This window comes from Acomys russatus, chromosome 3, assembly GCF_903995435.1.
Source record: "Acomys russatus chromosome 3, mAcoRus1.1, whole genome shotgun sequence".
NCBI lineage: Eukaryota > Metazoa > Chordata > Mammalia > Rodentia > Muridae > Acomys > Acomys russatus.
The window spans coordinates 77315456-77333040 of NC_067139.1; the positions used below are offsets into that span (position 1 = coordinate 77315456).

At 48.3% G+C, this 17585-nt stretch overlaps 1 protein-coding gene across 3 annotated transcripts in view; it reads left to right on the forward strand.

Annotated features, from left to right (window-relative positions):
• Nucleotides 1-17585, forward strand: part of Samd4a (sterile alpha motif domain containing 4A) — a 217827-nt gene that overhangs the window by 128036 nt on the left and 72206 nt on the right. For all 3 annotated transcript variants that reach the window (XM_051142948.1, XM_051142950.1, XM_051142949.1), the window contains exon 2: nucleotides 6918-7436. In XM_051142948.1, coding sequence (XP_050998905.1) covers nucleotides 6918-7436 — 519 coding nt within the window. The remainder of the gene's footprint in view (nucleotides 1-6917; nucleotides 7437-17585) is intronic.

Consider the following 17585-nt stretch of genomic DNA (forward strand, 5'->3'; position numbering starts at 1 on the left):
GTGGGACCTTCCTTCTGTTTGATGGTGGAGATGTCCACTCTTGCATTTTCACAGATGCTCATACCGAGAGGCCGACTTGTGCTGTCTAGAAAGCAGAGGGCAGACCCTGCTGTGCTGGCCCAGTTTGACTTGGGGAACCGTTGCTGACAAGATGTACTGAAAAACCCATATAATCATCACACGTTCTCCTGCAGGCAGACCACCACAGGAAGCCAAATTACAATCAGAAACCGCTTTCTAAGTTGCCCTGAAAAATCTCCACCCCGCGATGTGGACGTAGCTCGAGTCAGTGCATTCTTTCCCTAAAGGCGCCAAGGGAGCGGACTCAGTCTACCATTGTCAGTGAGCAGAAAATCACTGGGTCTGTCTCAGCACAGGAATAGGAGGATGTCAGAGGAACCAAACATTCTCCTTAGAAAATATGTTGGTTATCTTTGGCCGTGAAACAAAAAGCTTGGCCACTTAGAATAATTCCTATGTAATCACACGCTGCTTCTGCGGCTCAGGGCCTCTCGGGATGCTATCTGGAGCTCTAGCCACGTGGAGACTCTGAATGGGGCTGAGATTTGCTTTACAAGGAGACCCCTTACGTGGCTAGCACCTTCGGGGTAGAGATTGGCAGGGGCACTCTGTGCTGGCCAATCTATGTCAACCTTACACAAGCTAGAGTCATCAGAGAGGGGGAGCCTCAGTTGAGAAAAAAATGCCTCTGTTAGGAGGTGGTGAAGGTGGCCCACACCTTTAACACCAGCCCCCTCTTCCCCCAGAGGTGGCCGGATCTGTGAGTTTGAGGCCAGCCTGGTCTACAGAGTGAGTTTCAGGACAGCCAGGGCTACACAGAGAAACACTGACTGGAAACACCAAACCAAACCAAACCAACAACATAAAACCAACAAACAAAACCCAAACACACAGACAAACAAAAAACATGAGAAAATGCCTTGGTAAGATCTGGCTGCGGACAAGCCTTTGGTGCATTTTCTTAATTAATGGTTGGTGTTGGAGGCCCCAGCCTTTAGTCCTAGCACCCAGGAGGCAGAAGCTTTCAGATGTCTCTGTTCGAGGCCACCCAGGTCTACCGAGAGAGTCCCAGGGACAGCCAGGACTACACAGAGAAACCCTGTCTAAAACAAACAGAGAGCAAGCAAGCAAGCAAGCAAGCATGCTGAGCAAACCAGCAGGCAGCACTCCTCTAAGCTTCTGCATCAGCTCCTGTCTCCAGGTTCCTGCCTCGTGGGAGTTCCTGTCCTGACTTCCTCATCAAGTTGTTTCTGATCATGGTGTCTCATCACAGCAATAGTAGTAACCCTTAGTGAGACATGCTTGGTCCCTCACCAGAGTGACCTCGTGTGGACTGCTTCCCTGTGGGTCGAAGAGTGACCTCTCAGCATGACTCCTGACTCCCCTTAGAGTGAGGCAACTGAGAGGAAGGAGCCAAGCAAACCCTAGAGTTGCACAGGGTCCTTTCTACCACACTGCTACAGGCAAACCCCTAAATGCCCCCTAGACCTCAAGGGAGGGCACAAGGTTTCCTTCCAAAGACAAGTGCCAAAAGAAATTACAAGCACCGGAAAACCACAAAGACTGCCGTCTGCCTCGTTGTCGTCGTCTCTGACACTCCTTTTCCTACATTTGCACAGCGCCGTAACTATGGCTACGCACTGTACACCACGAATACCGAAACAGCTAGCTTGTGGCCACTCTCGCGTAGTAACCATCAGTAGCTAAAGCTAGTTTGTCTGCCTCGTCGCTAGTCAGGGGACCAATGACAATTTAGTTGCGACAGTTCACTGTCTCTGTCTCTGTCATCAACAAAATCAGGCTGGTTGTAAGATCTGCCATCCCGCCTCCTCCTGCTAAGCTCCATGAGAGCATTCAGGGAGTAATTAAATGCACGGGGCTTACAAGAGAGCCTGGCCCACAGAAACCACTCGATACTGTTAGCTGTCAGCGTGACAGCTATAGCAATAGAAGTCTGAGCCAGTAGGTGTGGTCAGCCCCAGAAAGGCTCAGAAAGCCTTATAATGTGTTCCCAGGGGGACTGTGGGGGGGGGGGGGGAGGAAGCACAACTCCCGGGTGTCTGCCTGGCCACACCACAGTCTCAAGCCATCATCGGAAGGACGGAAGGACGGAGGAGGCCTCTTCCCGCCGGGACCCTGGTTAACCCTTGGCAGAAACTGGCTGGTGGAGATAACGTGTTTCACTAGCACTCTGAGTCCTGTTTATTTTTGTCCTGACTTTTTTTTATTTTTTAGATCGACCTTTTGTGAGGGCAGAATATTTAAACAGGGAAGCGGCCTTTAGGAAGTTCTTCAGCTTTATGCATTCTAACTGTGAGAGTTTATGTACACACTGCCTGCCACGGCCCGCTGTCGGCTTGTGACACCTCTGTTCTTCCTCTGGGGCTTTTTGTTTTCCTTCCTGTGACTCTTGAGACCCTTGGACAGACTGACTAGATCTCTTTTCCTCCTAAATATAGCCATCACGCAAAGCCTGCCAGACTCACGCCTCGTGGCTAGCACCCCGCAGAGAGGCTGAGGCAGAGGGATTGCTGTGAGTTGGAAGCCAGAATGAACCACAGAAAGAGACTTTGCTTCAAAACAAATAAACAAAACAAAGCAAAAATATCTCAGGGTTCAAGAAGATCCAGAGAGCAGTGCCTGGTCTTCGCTGAGGAAGTATAGGGTAGGACGGAGGTGTTACAGTGAGTTCTATTCCTCTCCCGGGGCTTTAAAAGAGAAGCTCTACCTAGCAAGACACATTGACGTTCTTATATCTGGTGGCAACTAGCTAAGTCATCAGAAAGACGTCATCAGAAAGATGACCTCCTGGGGTCACCTGCCCCATGCCCTCCTCCTCCATCAGAATATCTGTAGCCTGTGCTGGCCTGCCCATAAGCCACCGGGGCTCCTGAGCATGACAGCGTGGCTCATGTGCTGATTCATTAGTGATAGCGCTCACCCTGGATCTCAGGGGTCCTCCGAAGTCCCAGAGAGGGCAAACGTCAGTCCCCCTAATGATCAGTACCGGTTACACGTTGAAATGATATTTTAGCGTTGGGTTAAATCAAACAGCTTGTTGCTCTTTGGTAATTTGACTACTGCCAAGTCTCAGGCTCTATATGTGGCTCTGTTATCATGCTGTGATGCTGCTGCTGGCTCCCCCTACCCTGGTAGGTAGTATTCTGACACCCTACCCGCCCCCCACCCCCCCCCTGCCCCGGGAGAGCTGGGATTGGAGAAACTGCCACCACAACTCATGATTCCGGCTCCCCATCTCTTCCCTGTAGACTCCTGGTCTTTCTTCGGGTTAGTGGCTTCTGCGTCTCACAATTACTACTCCACATCTCAGGAAGCCCCACATGAGGAGAGCCCAGCACCGCTCCTTCCTGTTAGAAGGGCAGTGACTCCATTTCCTCCCTCCGTCCCCGCCCCTTCACTCCTTATCTTTTTTCCAACTTGGCGATTTTTTTTTTTTTTTTTTTTTTTTTTTTTGTATTTTAGGAGAAGTATTTTATTGTTAGAGATAGCAGATAGCGTCCATTTCATGGCCTAGGGTAATTATTACAAACCATGATGAGTCACCTTAGGTCCATCTGTCATTAATGTTCACACTGGAATGCCTGCTCTTAACTCTTACCCTATAATGGATCTTAACTGTTATCTCTTTGCACCTTTTACCTGCTAGGATGGTGTGGCACCTCAGGGTGCCCTTAACATGCTTTTCCTTGGCTGTTAATGTAGCGATATTCTTAACAAGTTCCCCTGTGCCCTCCCTCTATTTATTTGTAAAACTTACTGTCCAAAGCCACTTGCATGATCACTTTGTGGGTCTGACTGATGAGAAAAGGGATGGAATTGTTTCTGCTGTCAAACACTCAACTGGTCCTTTGGATACTTCATCCCATTTAATCCAAGGAAGCAGAAATTATTGGTGCCTACCTGCGACTCATGTGACTACGAGTTAAGTGGCAGGTCTGGGAATAACTCCCAGGCCCTACTCCAAAAACTATGCCCCTTAACTGGACGCCATGCCTGCTATGCCTGCAGTGCTTTTTTGTTAACCATGTTACTGTAACACAACAACCCGGGGAAACCGCACTTAAAAAGAGGAAAGGCTTATATTGACTTTCAACTTGGAAGATTCTAATCTCTAATGGTTGGTTGAGAAAACTGCACCTCAAGATAGCCAAGAAGCAAAGAGAAAGATGAGGTAGTGTGGGAAGGATTGTAAACTTTGTCCCAGGTGAAAACAGTCTTGGCGGGTTTTGCTCCTGGGAACCACCACGGATAGACCGAATGGAGCCATCCTGAGTCTGAAATTCAGCAAGTGGATGAAGGACTCTAGCCAGGCTATTGTGTTTCTAATCGAACATTGATGGGGCAGGGATCCTGACCCAGCCCGGCCATTGCACCCCGAGAGAGATGCAGGCGGAGAAGAGAGGAGAAGGCTACATCTTTTGGAGCACAATGGCATGTAGATTTGGGGAGAGACCAGCTTACAGGCCAGAGGCACCTGGGGATCCGTCCCGTGGAACAGATACCGGAAGGTTTACTCTTGTTTCTCTTTAACGCTTTTTCCCTCTTGTATAGGATAGTTGTATCGTATAATAAAGTCTAATTGTTAAGAAACAGAGCCAACAAGGTAGGGTTCTATGGTCCATTTCAGGGGCATTGCCTGAAGTGATCAGAAAAATCTCCCTGAGTAGGACAGGGAAGGAAGTGTTATAAAAGCAGACCCACGCATGCCTGAGCCCTGAGGAGACTGTTGGGTGAAGTAGGCATTCGGTGGGATACAGTGGCTCCTGTCTGCTGCCCCAGCACTCGGGATGCTGAGATTGAGTCAACCGTGAGTTCAAAGCCAGCGAGGACTTCAGAGTGAGAGACCCTGTCTCAAAAAAACAAAAAGGCAAACCCCTGAGTCCCCACTTGTCTGAGGTACCTAGAGTAAAAACCAGGTTCTTGGGGACAGAAAACGGTGGCTTGCCAAAGCCTAGGGAACATGTTTTGATTAAGTCAGACTTTCAATCTGGAAGGTCTACAGCAGTGGCTCTCAAGTTTCCTAATGCTTTAATGTGGTTCCTCGTGCTGTGGTGACCGCCCCCCCCCATCCTAAAATTATTTTGTTGCTATTCATAACTGTAATTTTGCTGCTGTTATAAATAATAATGTGTCTGTGTTTTCCAGCGGTGTTAGGCGACCCTTGTGAAAGGGTTCAACTTCCCAAGAGCTTGCGACCCACAAGTTGAGAACTGCTGGTCATACGTGCATAGGCAGACTGCATGCCATTGTGAGCGTCCTTAATGACGCCAAACTGCTTGTTTAAAATGCTTACTGTTATGTGTAATTTGTCAGAGCCACAAAGAGAAGGTGAGGCTGGCAGAACAGCTCAGTGGTGTGTGCTTGTAATCCTAGCCCTGGGGAAGCAGGCATAGGCGGATCCCTGGGGCTCACTGGACCAGACTATCTAGCTTAGTTGTTGAGTTCTGGGGAGACCTTGTCTCAGTGGATATATAGATGATATCCCTTAGGGTTGTGTCCAGTGCTTTCCTCCACACACATGAGCATACACATGCACACGCGTGCAACACTCACACATCCATACCAATAAAAATATTAAGCTAAAAAAAACTAAAACCACAAGCAGATCCTTCATATAAAGATAAATAGAGTGTGTGTGATCCAAAGCTTGACTGGAGCTGTGTGGCTCCTTCGTGATGCAGACAGCTCTCTGCACTAAGACTGGGAGTCAGGGGGTTTGCGTTCTTGTCTTCCGGCATGTTCTTCTGTATAGGAGTTTGAACCAGCTTCATTTACACACATCCTTTCTCTAGCTACAGATGTCACTTCAGTGTCTACAGATGTCTAAAGTGGGGAGGCAACATCACGCCAAGAAGTCCTGCATGGTGGATGGACCCTCAGTTAGTGGAAGTTTGCTTAGGTTTAGCCCGTGGTGATCTAGAGTTGAGGCTGGTCTAAGGACGACACACTGCCAGTTCTCCGTGGAGGGACCAAAACAGTTGCCATCTCTTTGGAGACAAGAATGATCAGAGACCCCAAACAACTATGCACTTATTTGGTTGAGTTATAAATCTCTTCTTAAATGGAGATTATATTTATTTTATGTATATATAAGTGTTTGCCTGCATGTATGTCTGTGCACCATGTGTGTGTATGGTACCTGAGGAATCTAAAAGAGGATGCCAGATCCCCTGGGACTGGAGTTACTGACAGTTGTGAGCTGCCAAGTAGGTGCTGAGAGTTGAACTCGGGTCCTCTGGAAGAGCAGCCAGTGCTCTCAACAGCTGAGCCATCTCTCCAGCCCCAAGGATTTAGTTTTTTGAGTGGAGGTCTCATGTAGTTCATGCTGCTCCAGACTTCCTAAGTAGTAGTGGATGACCTTTGAACTACAATCTTTCTGTCTCTACCTTCCAAGTGCTAGGATTACAGGTGTTCACTGCTATACTCTGATTTTATTGGTGCAAAAGATAAACATAGGGTTTCGTGACTGCTCAGCACGTATTCTACCGACTGCACTGTCTGAGAATTTTTGAACTATATCTCATTGGAGGCCCTGTTCCCTAAAAGCCTTGAGCCCATTAACCAATCTCATACCCAGGTGGTCTTGAGAACATTAAGCCAAGCCAGGCGTGTTGGCGCGTGCCTTTAATCTCAGCACTTGGGAGGCAGAGGCAGGTGGATTGCTGTGAGTTCGAGGCCAGCCTGATCTACAAAGTGAGTCTAGGACAGCCAAGGCTACACAGAGAAACCCTATCTCGAAAAACCAAAAAAAAGGAAAAAAAAAAAAAAAGCCAGGGTGCCTAAGTTGGGACTCTAAGCCACAGAAATGTAAAGTGTGGTGTTCAGTGTGGTTGTGGGTGTATTTGCTCACGTGTCCTGTGTACTTTCCCTTTCAGGAATCATTAACCAATGGCAACAGGAATCCAAGGATAAAGTGATTTCCCTTCTGTTAACTCACCTGCCTTTGCTGAAGCCAGGAAACCTCGACGCAAAGGTAGAGTATATGAAACTGCTGCCCAAGATCCTGGCGCACTCTATAGAGCACAGCCAGCACATCGAGGAGAGCAGGCAGCTGCTGTCCTATGCTTTGATCCACCCCGCCACTTCCCTGGAAGACCGCAGTGCCCTAGCCATGTGGCTGAACCACCTGGAGACCCGCACGTCCTCCGGCTTCGGTGGCCCGAACCGAGCCCGCTCGGACTCTGCAGATCATGGACAGACGCACTACTATCACCAAAGACAGGACTCTGAGGACAAGCTCAATGGGTGGCAGAACTCTCGGGATTCTGGGATTTGCATCAGCGCCTCCAACTGGCAGGACAAAAGCCTGGCGTGTGAGAATGGCCATGCCCCCCTCTACTCGGCCTCATCCGTCCCCACCACCATCAACACCATCGGAACCAGCACAAGTACCAGTAAGTCCCTCCCCTGCCCCCGACCCCTTAACGCATTCTGGTTTGGTGGTTTGCTCTGTGTGTGTGTGTGTGTGTGTGTGTGTGTGTGTGTGTGTGTGTGTGGCACGTCCTGCTGGCACCGTCTGCTCTGAGCACCCTGTAACCCTGGGGAGAAGGAGGGCTGCTGGCAGTTGGCTGTGGGAGAGGGCTCTTTGGGCCTGGGGATTGGTTGCTCTTTGGCTCTGGAAAGATGAAAATTCTGGGCAAGTTAAAATGATGGATGGTCCAAATTTGGGGTTTAGACAGACCAAAAATAAAGAAATGAGAGAAGAGAGAGTCAATGGTGAAAGAAGGAACCATTCTGTTTCCACAAATAAAAATGTCTTTCACCCCAGGGCTCAGGGATTTGCAGACACTGAGTTACTATGTGTTTCTCTAAAGCTGATGTTAACCCATGGTTGACCAGCCAGCCTCACGGCGGCTTCTTCTTCTTCTTCTTCTTCTTCTTCTTCTTCTTCTTCTTCTTCTTCTTCTTCTTCTTCTTCTTCTTCTTCTCCTTCTCCTTCTTCTTCTTCTTCTTCTTCTCCTTCTCCTTCTCCTTCTTCTCCCCCTCCTCCCCCTCCTCCTTCTCCTCCTCCTCTTCCTCCTTCTCCTCCTCCTTTCTCCTCTCCCTTCCTTATGTGTGTTTGTTCTTTAAAAAGCAATCACCTGGAATGGCTCTTCTTGCGTTTTCTGGCTGAACACCCAGTTGTTGGGTGGCCCCAGACTAGGGGAAGCAGGTTTGCTGACTGAGAACGCTGCTCTGTGCTGGGAGCCGCTGTGAGTGCAATAGGCTTTGTCTTCTCAGTCAGGAGTGTGGCAAGGGAGAACAAATGGCAGCCTCTCCATTCTTTCGACCACTCTATACTGGCATGGGGACTGGAGGCCCTTTCTATGATGTCCTATTTAGGCCAGGCAAGGTGGTCATGCTCCACTCCTTTCAGTGTCGTGGGAGGGGGCTGCCACCAGACGGCATCCCTTAATGCTGATTTGTGCATGACTGTGACGGCTGTGGCACTTCTGAGATGGCTTTCCTGTCAGCATGCAGGAAAACACTCTATTAAAAGAGATGAGAAGGGGACTGAGGGGAGCTTGGTGGTAGAGTTCTTGCCTAGCCTGTGTGAAGCCTGGACTTGACCTCCAGCACCACAGATGGGAAAAGATAAGCTTTGAAATGATGCCTTGGCCTCTACTTGAATCTTTTAGCTGTTAGACATCTTTAAAACACTTTCTCAAATAGTTAGGAACAACAAATCCTAGCGGTGTTAGTCCAAACAGCACACCATTAGAATAATCAACACTGAAGATCAGTGTTGAAGATCATACTCTGTTTTGATAAAGTATAAGACTTTTATTTTTAAAAAAAGACTTTTATTATTTTACATATATATACACACATATACATATATATATGGAATATATATATTAACTTGAACAGTCCTGAGTTGCATTGTTGACCTAGTATCCTTTACAGACTCATAAAACTACTGAGAACAACTTTTATCAGCCTCTGTGTACCAGAGTAATGGTTGGAACTAGGGCAGATGCGAAGGCCTCTTAGCCTGAGCCTCCCAGGTGTGACAGGGCCCAGTAATGGTCACAAAAGGCCTTGGTAACTGAAGAGATGCATGTCCCAAGCAGCCTGCGTCTTCCTTGTCTGTCCGTATGCTCTGTGCCATTCGTCCTCAACTTGGTCATGCATCGCTACATATTTCATTTTTCAGATTGACCTGCTCAGGGTCAGGCTTTGGCACTAGCGCCACTTGGAACATGCTTATCCGATCGCAGTCTGCCCTGCTCACATGGTGACTGCCGGGCCAATGGAAGAGGCGGTATATATGGCACCCATGGCTGTCTTGACCTGGGAGGTTGGGCTGCATCGCACTTGGAGGTTTAGCCATATGACTACATAACACATATCTAGAGGAAGAAAGGCATTTTATGGCACCTGCAAAAGTATGAAAGATCTCAACAGAACTTTCTTCCTTCGCACTTAGGCCACATCAACTTTGATTTTCGGTGTTTACTCCCCTCCATCGCCATGGTAGCTTGGTTGTGTTTTTTTCAAAACTGCAAGTCATTAGTTTAGTCATGAATCTATAAAATACACGCTGAGTCCCAAGGCAGCCTGACAAAGTAGAAAGGCTCATGGAATCCAGGGTCAACGCCCTCCGAGGTCCAAAACTAGACCTGCAATTTGCTAACTACGACTTGGTTAGGCTATTAAGTCATCTGAGCAGAGCTCCCACTTATAAAGTGAGAAGATCTGATGCCTGCCCTCTCAGCCTGTGGGAAGAGCACGTCCTGGCCAGAGTGGCAGGGAGCACACAGTAAGTGTGCACTACACGGATGGGAGAACTGGTGGGCACAGACAGGAGCTAAGTGCTGGTGCGATGTCCACGTCTGCACCTTTGCTCCTGACAGAAACGCCTTTCCCTAAGTCTAAGTCCACACAGAGTACATGTGCTCATTGACTGGAGAGGCCTTTGTCCCAGTAAATCGATTATAAGTCAAAAATGTCCTAAGCCAAGACTTCATTTGGCAAACGCAGGCCACTGATCAGCATCACGTAGCCAATCCTACCTTACATACAGTCAGAACACTTATATGGTCTACAGTGGGAAAATCACCCGACACAGGTATGGAGTGTCGATGGGTGGAAGATGGATGCTTGTGTGCGTGTGTTCTCACACACCACTCAGCCCAGCCATTACAAGCTGGCGACCGAGTGTAACCCTGGGGACCGTGAATGAACTATGACTTTGGCTACTCCACTGTAGCAGGACGTGGGTGCAGCGTCTCCCACTGTTCTGGAGGGCTGCTTTTCTTCTTTTAAAGTGGGAGAAAGTAGCTGCCCGGAAATATCATGAATTTTAAGGATTTTTAATTTGATTACTGCGCCCCATTTTCAAATCATCAGCCACGTTCGTGATAGCCACTGCGCAGCGCCTCCCTGCTAAGTCACACCCTTGCAGTGTCTTGTTTTGTAAGATTTATTACTTTTATATGTGCACGGGTGTTTCGCCTGCATGTATATCGGCGTACCTTGTGCATACCTGGGACCCATAGAGGCCAGAAGAGGGCGCCAGATACACCGGAACTGGGACTACAAATGGTTATAAGCCACTGTGTGGGTGCTGGGAATTGAACCCAGGTTCTCTGGAAAAACAACAAGTGTTCTTAATCGATGAGCCCTCTCTTTTGCTCCTTCATTTTAGTTTTCAACCTAATTTTAGTCCAATGATTTTTTTTTTAATCCCCTTAGGTCATTAGACCTTTAAAAAGTCCCTTGGCCTTTGTGGCTTCTTCCCTGTACAGGTTCCTAATCCTCCAGGCACCCTGCAGATGCGTCTGTCTGCCTGCCTGTCTGGTGCTGAGACTCTCAGAACCCATGGGAAACATAAGCAGAAGGCATTGCTCCCGCTTGCAGGGAGATGGAAGCTGTGTCGGTCAGCGTCGTAATTAAATATCAACGATTTTCCCCCGTCTCACTTACTGTCTGGTGAACACCCACATTTCTGAACTATGTAAGAGCAGAGTGTAGAGTAACTCCACAGATGTAGGCTCGGTGTTATTTGGATGGGTGGCTGTCTTAGCCTGTTCTGTGTAGCTGTAACAGAGTACCATGGACTGGGCAATTTACACACCAGAGAAGTTTTTTGGCGTCTGGTTCTAAAGGGTGGGAAGACTAAGATAGAGGAGCGTCTTCTACTGCACCGTGATGTGGCAGGTGGCATCCCATGGCGAGAAGGGTGGCTGTGCGTGTGTGCAGAGGGGGGCTGAACTCACTTTTGCAACAGAACGTTAATCCACTCACAATGGCCAAGCCCCATGACCTTATTAGTTCTCTGAGGGCACGCTTCTCAGCCCCGTTGCCGTGGGACTGGGCTTCTAGTTCACGAGCGTTGGGAAGCGCATTCAAACTGCAGTGGGCTGTGTACTGTATGGGCTATGAGTGCTTGGAATGGAAAGGCGCTTGTGATCTGGGGGCATGGAGGGGGTCAGACTTTAGCCGAGGGATGGGAAGTGAGGAGGAAAACTGGAGGGAGTGTTCAGGACAGAGTCGTGAGAGATGGGGGAGAGGGGCGCCTGCGGGCGGGGGGGGGGGGGCAGGGGGAGACAGTGCTTCAGTGCGTGAGGGGAAGGGAGTGAATGACGGCAGTGAAGGAAGGCAGAAGGGAGGGACCGGTGGGCTCCGCTAATGAGGCTGAACACGGCATGAGCAGTGGCATGTAGGGATTGGTCATCTATAGGAAAACCAGACAGGCTGCAAGCAATGGGTGCAAAGTCAGTAACTTCCAAAGCCTGCACTGTTAAATCATACAAATATCGTTAGGATGAGAGCAGGAACCGAGTACCAGGAAGGCTCTGGGTCGGTATACATGGCTGATAAGAAGGTAAACTAGTGCAGCTACCACAGAAACCAGTGGGGAGGCTTCTCAGAATACTGATAATGGGGGTAGGGGGTAGGGGTGGGGGTTGGGGATGGCGGGTGGGGAAGGCTAGACAGATGCCTCCTCAGACATGAGCTTGCTGCCCTTTCAGGACCAGGTCAGTTCCCAGCACCTATACTGGGCAGCTCACAACCACCAGCGACTCCAACTCAGGGACTCCAACACCCGACACCCCTTTCTGGGCTCTGTGGACTCTCACATTCGCATGCACATACCTGCACAGAGACATATGATTAACTTTGTTTTAATTAAACAAATCTAACAGTTGATATTCCATATAACACAGCTAAATCACTCCTGAATGTTACAGCACTGTTTACAGAAGCCAAATGATATAACCAGCATGTGCGCCCAGCCACAACAGAAGAGTAGGTGTGGAACGTGTGGAAGGTGCATGCACGCAAGGAAACTTGCCTTGGTCATCGTGCATACATAGTTATATATAAAACTTCAAAGAAGACAGAAATCTGTTTAGGGAGATGGCGGAAGGGACAAACAGGAGGGCAGGAAGGTGAGCAATGTGGGGACAGAAAGACAAAAGGGGAAGTGTGTTCAACATATAAAAAAAATTTTTTTTAAAGAAAAGTTGTTCCTAGGTGAAATTATGTTACGATTCAGTGTTGGTGTGGATAAACCTTATTGATTGGCACATTTGGTCACTCATGCAGAAAATTTTTATTGAAACTTCTGTAGGTCTGGGCGGCTCAAGGCATCTCGGACACGTCAGTGGGTAAGACCAATTCATCAACACTTGTAGAGGAGGTCTAGTATATATAAATTGAAGTATAAAAGTAAGTCCTGTGGTTTATCAGAACTCGGTAAGTCATATGGAGAGTCAAGTGCATAGCGCTAGGCCCAGGTGGCAAGGTGGTTTGGGTGTGATGTTCGTTGGCCCAGGGAGACTTGATGCAGGCAAGGAGTCAGTGAAGCATCCAGGAGAAAGGGCACTCCAGACAGAGATGCTAGGACAAAGACTCCTGGCCTTAATGTCCAGTTTATTCAGAGAAAAGCCTGAGGGAGGGTGTGGTAATAGTGGTGGGATCATGGGGCAGGGGCTGCACCCACATGACAGGACCATCTGCTGTGACTAAGGCTTCCATTTCCGCTCTCAGCAAACCAGGAAACTGCAGGGAAGTTTTGGTGGATGAGTGGCATGACCTGCCTCACATTGGCTGCTCTATCTGTGCACAGACTGTACCAGGGCAAAGACAGATTCAGAAAGGCCATTTTTGGAGGCTGATATTATCATCATCATCCACGCAAGAGACCATGGTGGTTGGAACAGGCAGAGTCACAGTAGACGGCTGGAAAGCACCAACCAATGCATCCACTGTAAAAGTAAACTCTTTTCTTGTTATCTCTCTCTCATTCATTTTGCAATCTGCAAAGGGAATGAAAGAGGATTCCAGTGTAGCTTCGGTGGGGTTTTCCTGAGCCTCTCCTGGAAGGATGGTGCTTCTTCCAGTTGAGATGAGTGAGTCTGAACTGGTCAAGCTGAGGAGCTTTGGGGTAAGAGGCAGAGCTCAGCATCAGCGCGGGTGAGTCTGGCCTGGATGATGGAGAGTCAGAGATGCTGAGGAGGTGGCAGGGTCTGTAGATTTGTGGTTTAGTGGCAGGGTCTGTGGATTTGTGGTTTGGTGGCAGGGTCTGTGGATTTGTGGTTTGGTGGCAGGGTCTGTGGATTTGTGGTTAGGGAAAGAGGGTGGACCTGAGGCTTAGTGATTGAGTAGCATTTAAAGCAATAAGATTAAAAGATATTGCAAGGTGAGGATAATCAAGGTGTCACATCCTGGGTCATTCAACCCAGAGGCCAGAGGAACAGAGGCAAAGGAACAAGGCAAATGAAAAAAACACTTCAGGTGGGAAAAAAAATAATGAACTGAGGAAAGTGTATTAATAGGACCAAGAATCTACCATCATATTGATCAGAGAAGGATAACAGGAAGAAGTCAAGAGTTTGTTACACGTGGTGGATATTGAAGGTTGAGGCAGTGATTGCAAGGAGATAGGATGATGAGCTAGACCCAAGCTTGACTTTTAGAAGATGTAACATTGGCATGGATAAAAATGTTACTTATTGCAGATTTTAAAATGGCTGGAAGAGCCACTCCAAGTTTCGAAGGAAAAGAATAGGATAAGGCCAAATATAGCAATCCCAAACTAAGTCCTGTTCCACCTGTTTCCTCCTATCTAGGGGCAGATGCCGAATCAAAAGAGAATTCAAAGACCTGACCTGGCACTTTCCTTCCAAGTGATGTGTCATAGCCTAAGACAAGCCACCCTGTCCCCTTCTGTGAGGCTGTTCAGCCTGATGACTAAGGGGAAAAGTTAGCCAAGTGGTGGTGGTGGCACACGCCTTTAATCCCAGCACTTGGGAGGCAGAGACTGGCAGATCTCTGAGTTGGAGGCCCGCCTGGTTTGCAGAGCAAGTTCCAGGACAGCCAGGGCTACACAGAGAAACCCTGTCTAAGGAACAAAAAACAAAACAAAAAAAGTGCAAGCTGTGTTACTGGGGGCTATGGGACCAGAAAGATATAAAGTATTAGTTGTCACACACAAGGTTTAGTCAACTTTGTTTCATCAACCAAGAGAGACACAGTCTAGGGAGCCGAGAACCTGGCTCGGTGTCTCTGGTTTGCTTCCTGTCTGTAGTCTGCTATAGGAAAGGTAAGTCACTCTCGATGAGCATCTCCTGGTTTAAGTGCAGGTCAGTGTCACCTCACTTGCCCCAGCCTGTTTTGTCTGGTCCTTTTCTACTCTTGCTGGTCAACTTAGACCTGGTTTTAACAACAGCAACAAGAACAAACTATTAGCATCATGAAACTATGGCTGCTTGCATTGCAGTGGTACTTGATTCCTGTTTGTGGGAGAGGAGGGTCTAGTGACTGAACCTCAGGCCTCAGGAGAGCAGTGATGCCACTTAACTTCTCATCTGCTTTTTTTTTTTTTTAAACTGGGTCTCCTAAGTGGCCCGGACTGCATTTGAACTTGTGATGCTCCTGCCTCAGCTCTGGGATTGCAGGCGTGGGCTGCCAGGTCTCCCTAGTCCTAGCTTCTTTGGGACCGTGGCGTTTGTTGCTTGTTTGTTTTGAGACAGGGTCTCACTATGTAACTCTGACTGGCTTGGAACTCACTGTGTGGACCAGGCTCACCAAGAACTCACAGAGATCTGCCTGTGACTGCCTCCCTACCCGGTGACCAGGCTCACCAAGAACTCACAGAGATCTGCCTGTGATGGCCTCCCTACCCGGTGCTGGGACTAAAGGTTCGGGACACCACTCCTTTTGGAATTCTTTACGTTTAGGTTTGGAAGTATGAGCCAGGAACACAGGAAGTTTACACACTAAAGTGACCCCACCAGCCCCAGTTGGTCACTCCTTTTCTATAGATTCATAGTCTTGTTTAAATTGTTATGATTTGTTTTATTAATCTTAATTCTTGTTTTTCTGGTTGATGGAAAGAGTACATTGGAGGAATACATTGTCTCCCTACACTATACACACGCACACACCATGCACGCACACGCACACACTACTTAAAGCACTTCACACACGGTCATTCATTTAACCCTCCAAACTCTGATGTGGGCACCTTGCTCTGCTCCTTTGACAGAGGAGAGGAAAGACACACAGAGCTTAAGTAACTCAATGAACAGCGCAGACTATTAGTCAGGGTCTCATCCCCAGGCGGGGAGGTCCCAGAGTGTCTCTCTCAGTTTGAGGTCACAGGCTCCTCCATTCTAACCCTAATCTTGGGCAGTTCACTGAGTAACCAGTAGCAGTGGCCACAGGTATAAGACCCCACCAAAACTGCTGGTCTTTGTTGAGTCCCTAAAGCTGAGGGCCAGCTCCTGTGACGGGCCCCACTGGTTGCAGAGCACCTCGCGTGAGCTCTTCGCATGCTGGCTGACACACAGTCTTCAGTCAGCATGCTCACCTCCTCTTCCGGATTGCAGACTCTTAGGACTCCTCAGCACAAGGACTGTTTCCTTATCCTACCTTCCTGGCATCCAGAACACTGTGCTGCTCAAAAAGTCACAGGGACTTTGGAGATGAAAAGGTTCTCAGCCGCCGGTACCCAGGTGTATCCAGCTGCCACTCCTCCAGGGCGGAGTGCCTCAGTTAGAGAATGGCTGCCTCCCACTAAGCCCAGCTGTGGCTTCTGAGTCCTTCTCCATAAGTCCTGGCCAGGCAGCTACTGTAACTCAACAGGAGACGAGAGCGGAAAAGGCCCTGTGCCCATGGTTGCTGAGTGGTGGGGACTTACTAAATTCCTAGGCTCACCAGGCAGATGGTCACAAAAGTAACGAATTCCCAAACTAAACAAGAAATATCCCTTGGAACTCACTAACTGCTTAGCAGTGATCACACGGCCTTCTGCCACAATCCTCTCAGCGACTTTTAGTCTTCTTTTTGTGACTTATGTTACCAAATTTATTTCAATACCAAAGACTTTTTTAAAAGCTGTGTCATCTTGACTAGAGATGGGGGATAGTGGTATGAGTGGGTGTGTGTACTCAAAAGACACTCACTCACAAATTCACACACACACACACACACACACACACACACACACACACACACACACAGAGAGAGAGAGAGAGAGAGAGAGCAAAACTTGCCAGGATCTGAGCAAGGCATGCTATCTATGTCTAGGTAGTTTGCTTACTTAGCTTGTGTTAATGACAGTTTCCTGGCTTCAATAATATGGTGTGATTCTAGGGCACTTGGAGCTGGGTGATGGGTCCATGAGAACTGGCTGTGATATTTTTGCAGTAACTTATAAATCTGTAATTGTTTCAAACTTGACGTTTTAAAGGCACAAACTAAACAGGGCAGTGCACAGGCAAGCAAGAAAATGAGCTCAGGGCCAGCCTCAGCTACATAGTAAGCTCAAGGCCAGCCAGGACTACATTGTAAAACTTTGTTTCAAGAAAACAAAAGAAAAAGTAAGAAGGAAGCTGGTTGGGGGGTGGGGGGGGGGCGTTGGGAGAGAGAGGAGAGAGGGAGGAGAACCTGTGTTTTCTTGCATGTGAGAGGGTGGGGTAGTGGTAGTTCTTTTGGGGGCTTGTTTGTCTGTTTGTTTGTTGTTTGCTTTCCGGAGTGACGGAGGGAGCCCTTTTATCTGTGCTAGGCTCTGTGAAGTCAACATCTCAAATAAAACTCTGGTAGTAAATGAGGGAGTGGTGGGGAGCAAGGCCTAAGGTAAATGGCTCCTTTGGAAACCCCAGAAATGTAAGAGGAAAAAATCCCTCCACTAGCATCTGCCCCTTGGGCAGCATGGTGGGCTTCCTCTCGATTACCTGTTGGCTCACAAAGCCATTTCTCCCAAACGCTGTGGGCTGGGCTGCGTTTCCCTACAGAGCTACAAGGCGTTTGGGGCTAACTCAGCTGAGCCTGTGAGAGCATTAAAAGGAGAGCAGAGGGAGATCACTCCTCAGAAACACCGGAAACTGAGGCTAAGACCAGGCTCATCTTGTGGCTTGTGGGTTGTCCCCACCCTACATCTTCCAGGCCACTAGAAAATTTGGAGAACCCTAATCCTTGTACATTCTTATGTTATTATTCTTTGTCTTTTACCAACATATATTTTTTTGTCCATGGAAATTTTCTTCCCCTAAATCTAACCAGCCTAGTGAAACTGAAAAATTCCACGGTTTCCTTAACTCCACGTTTGC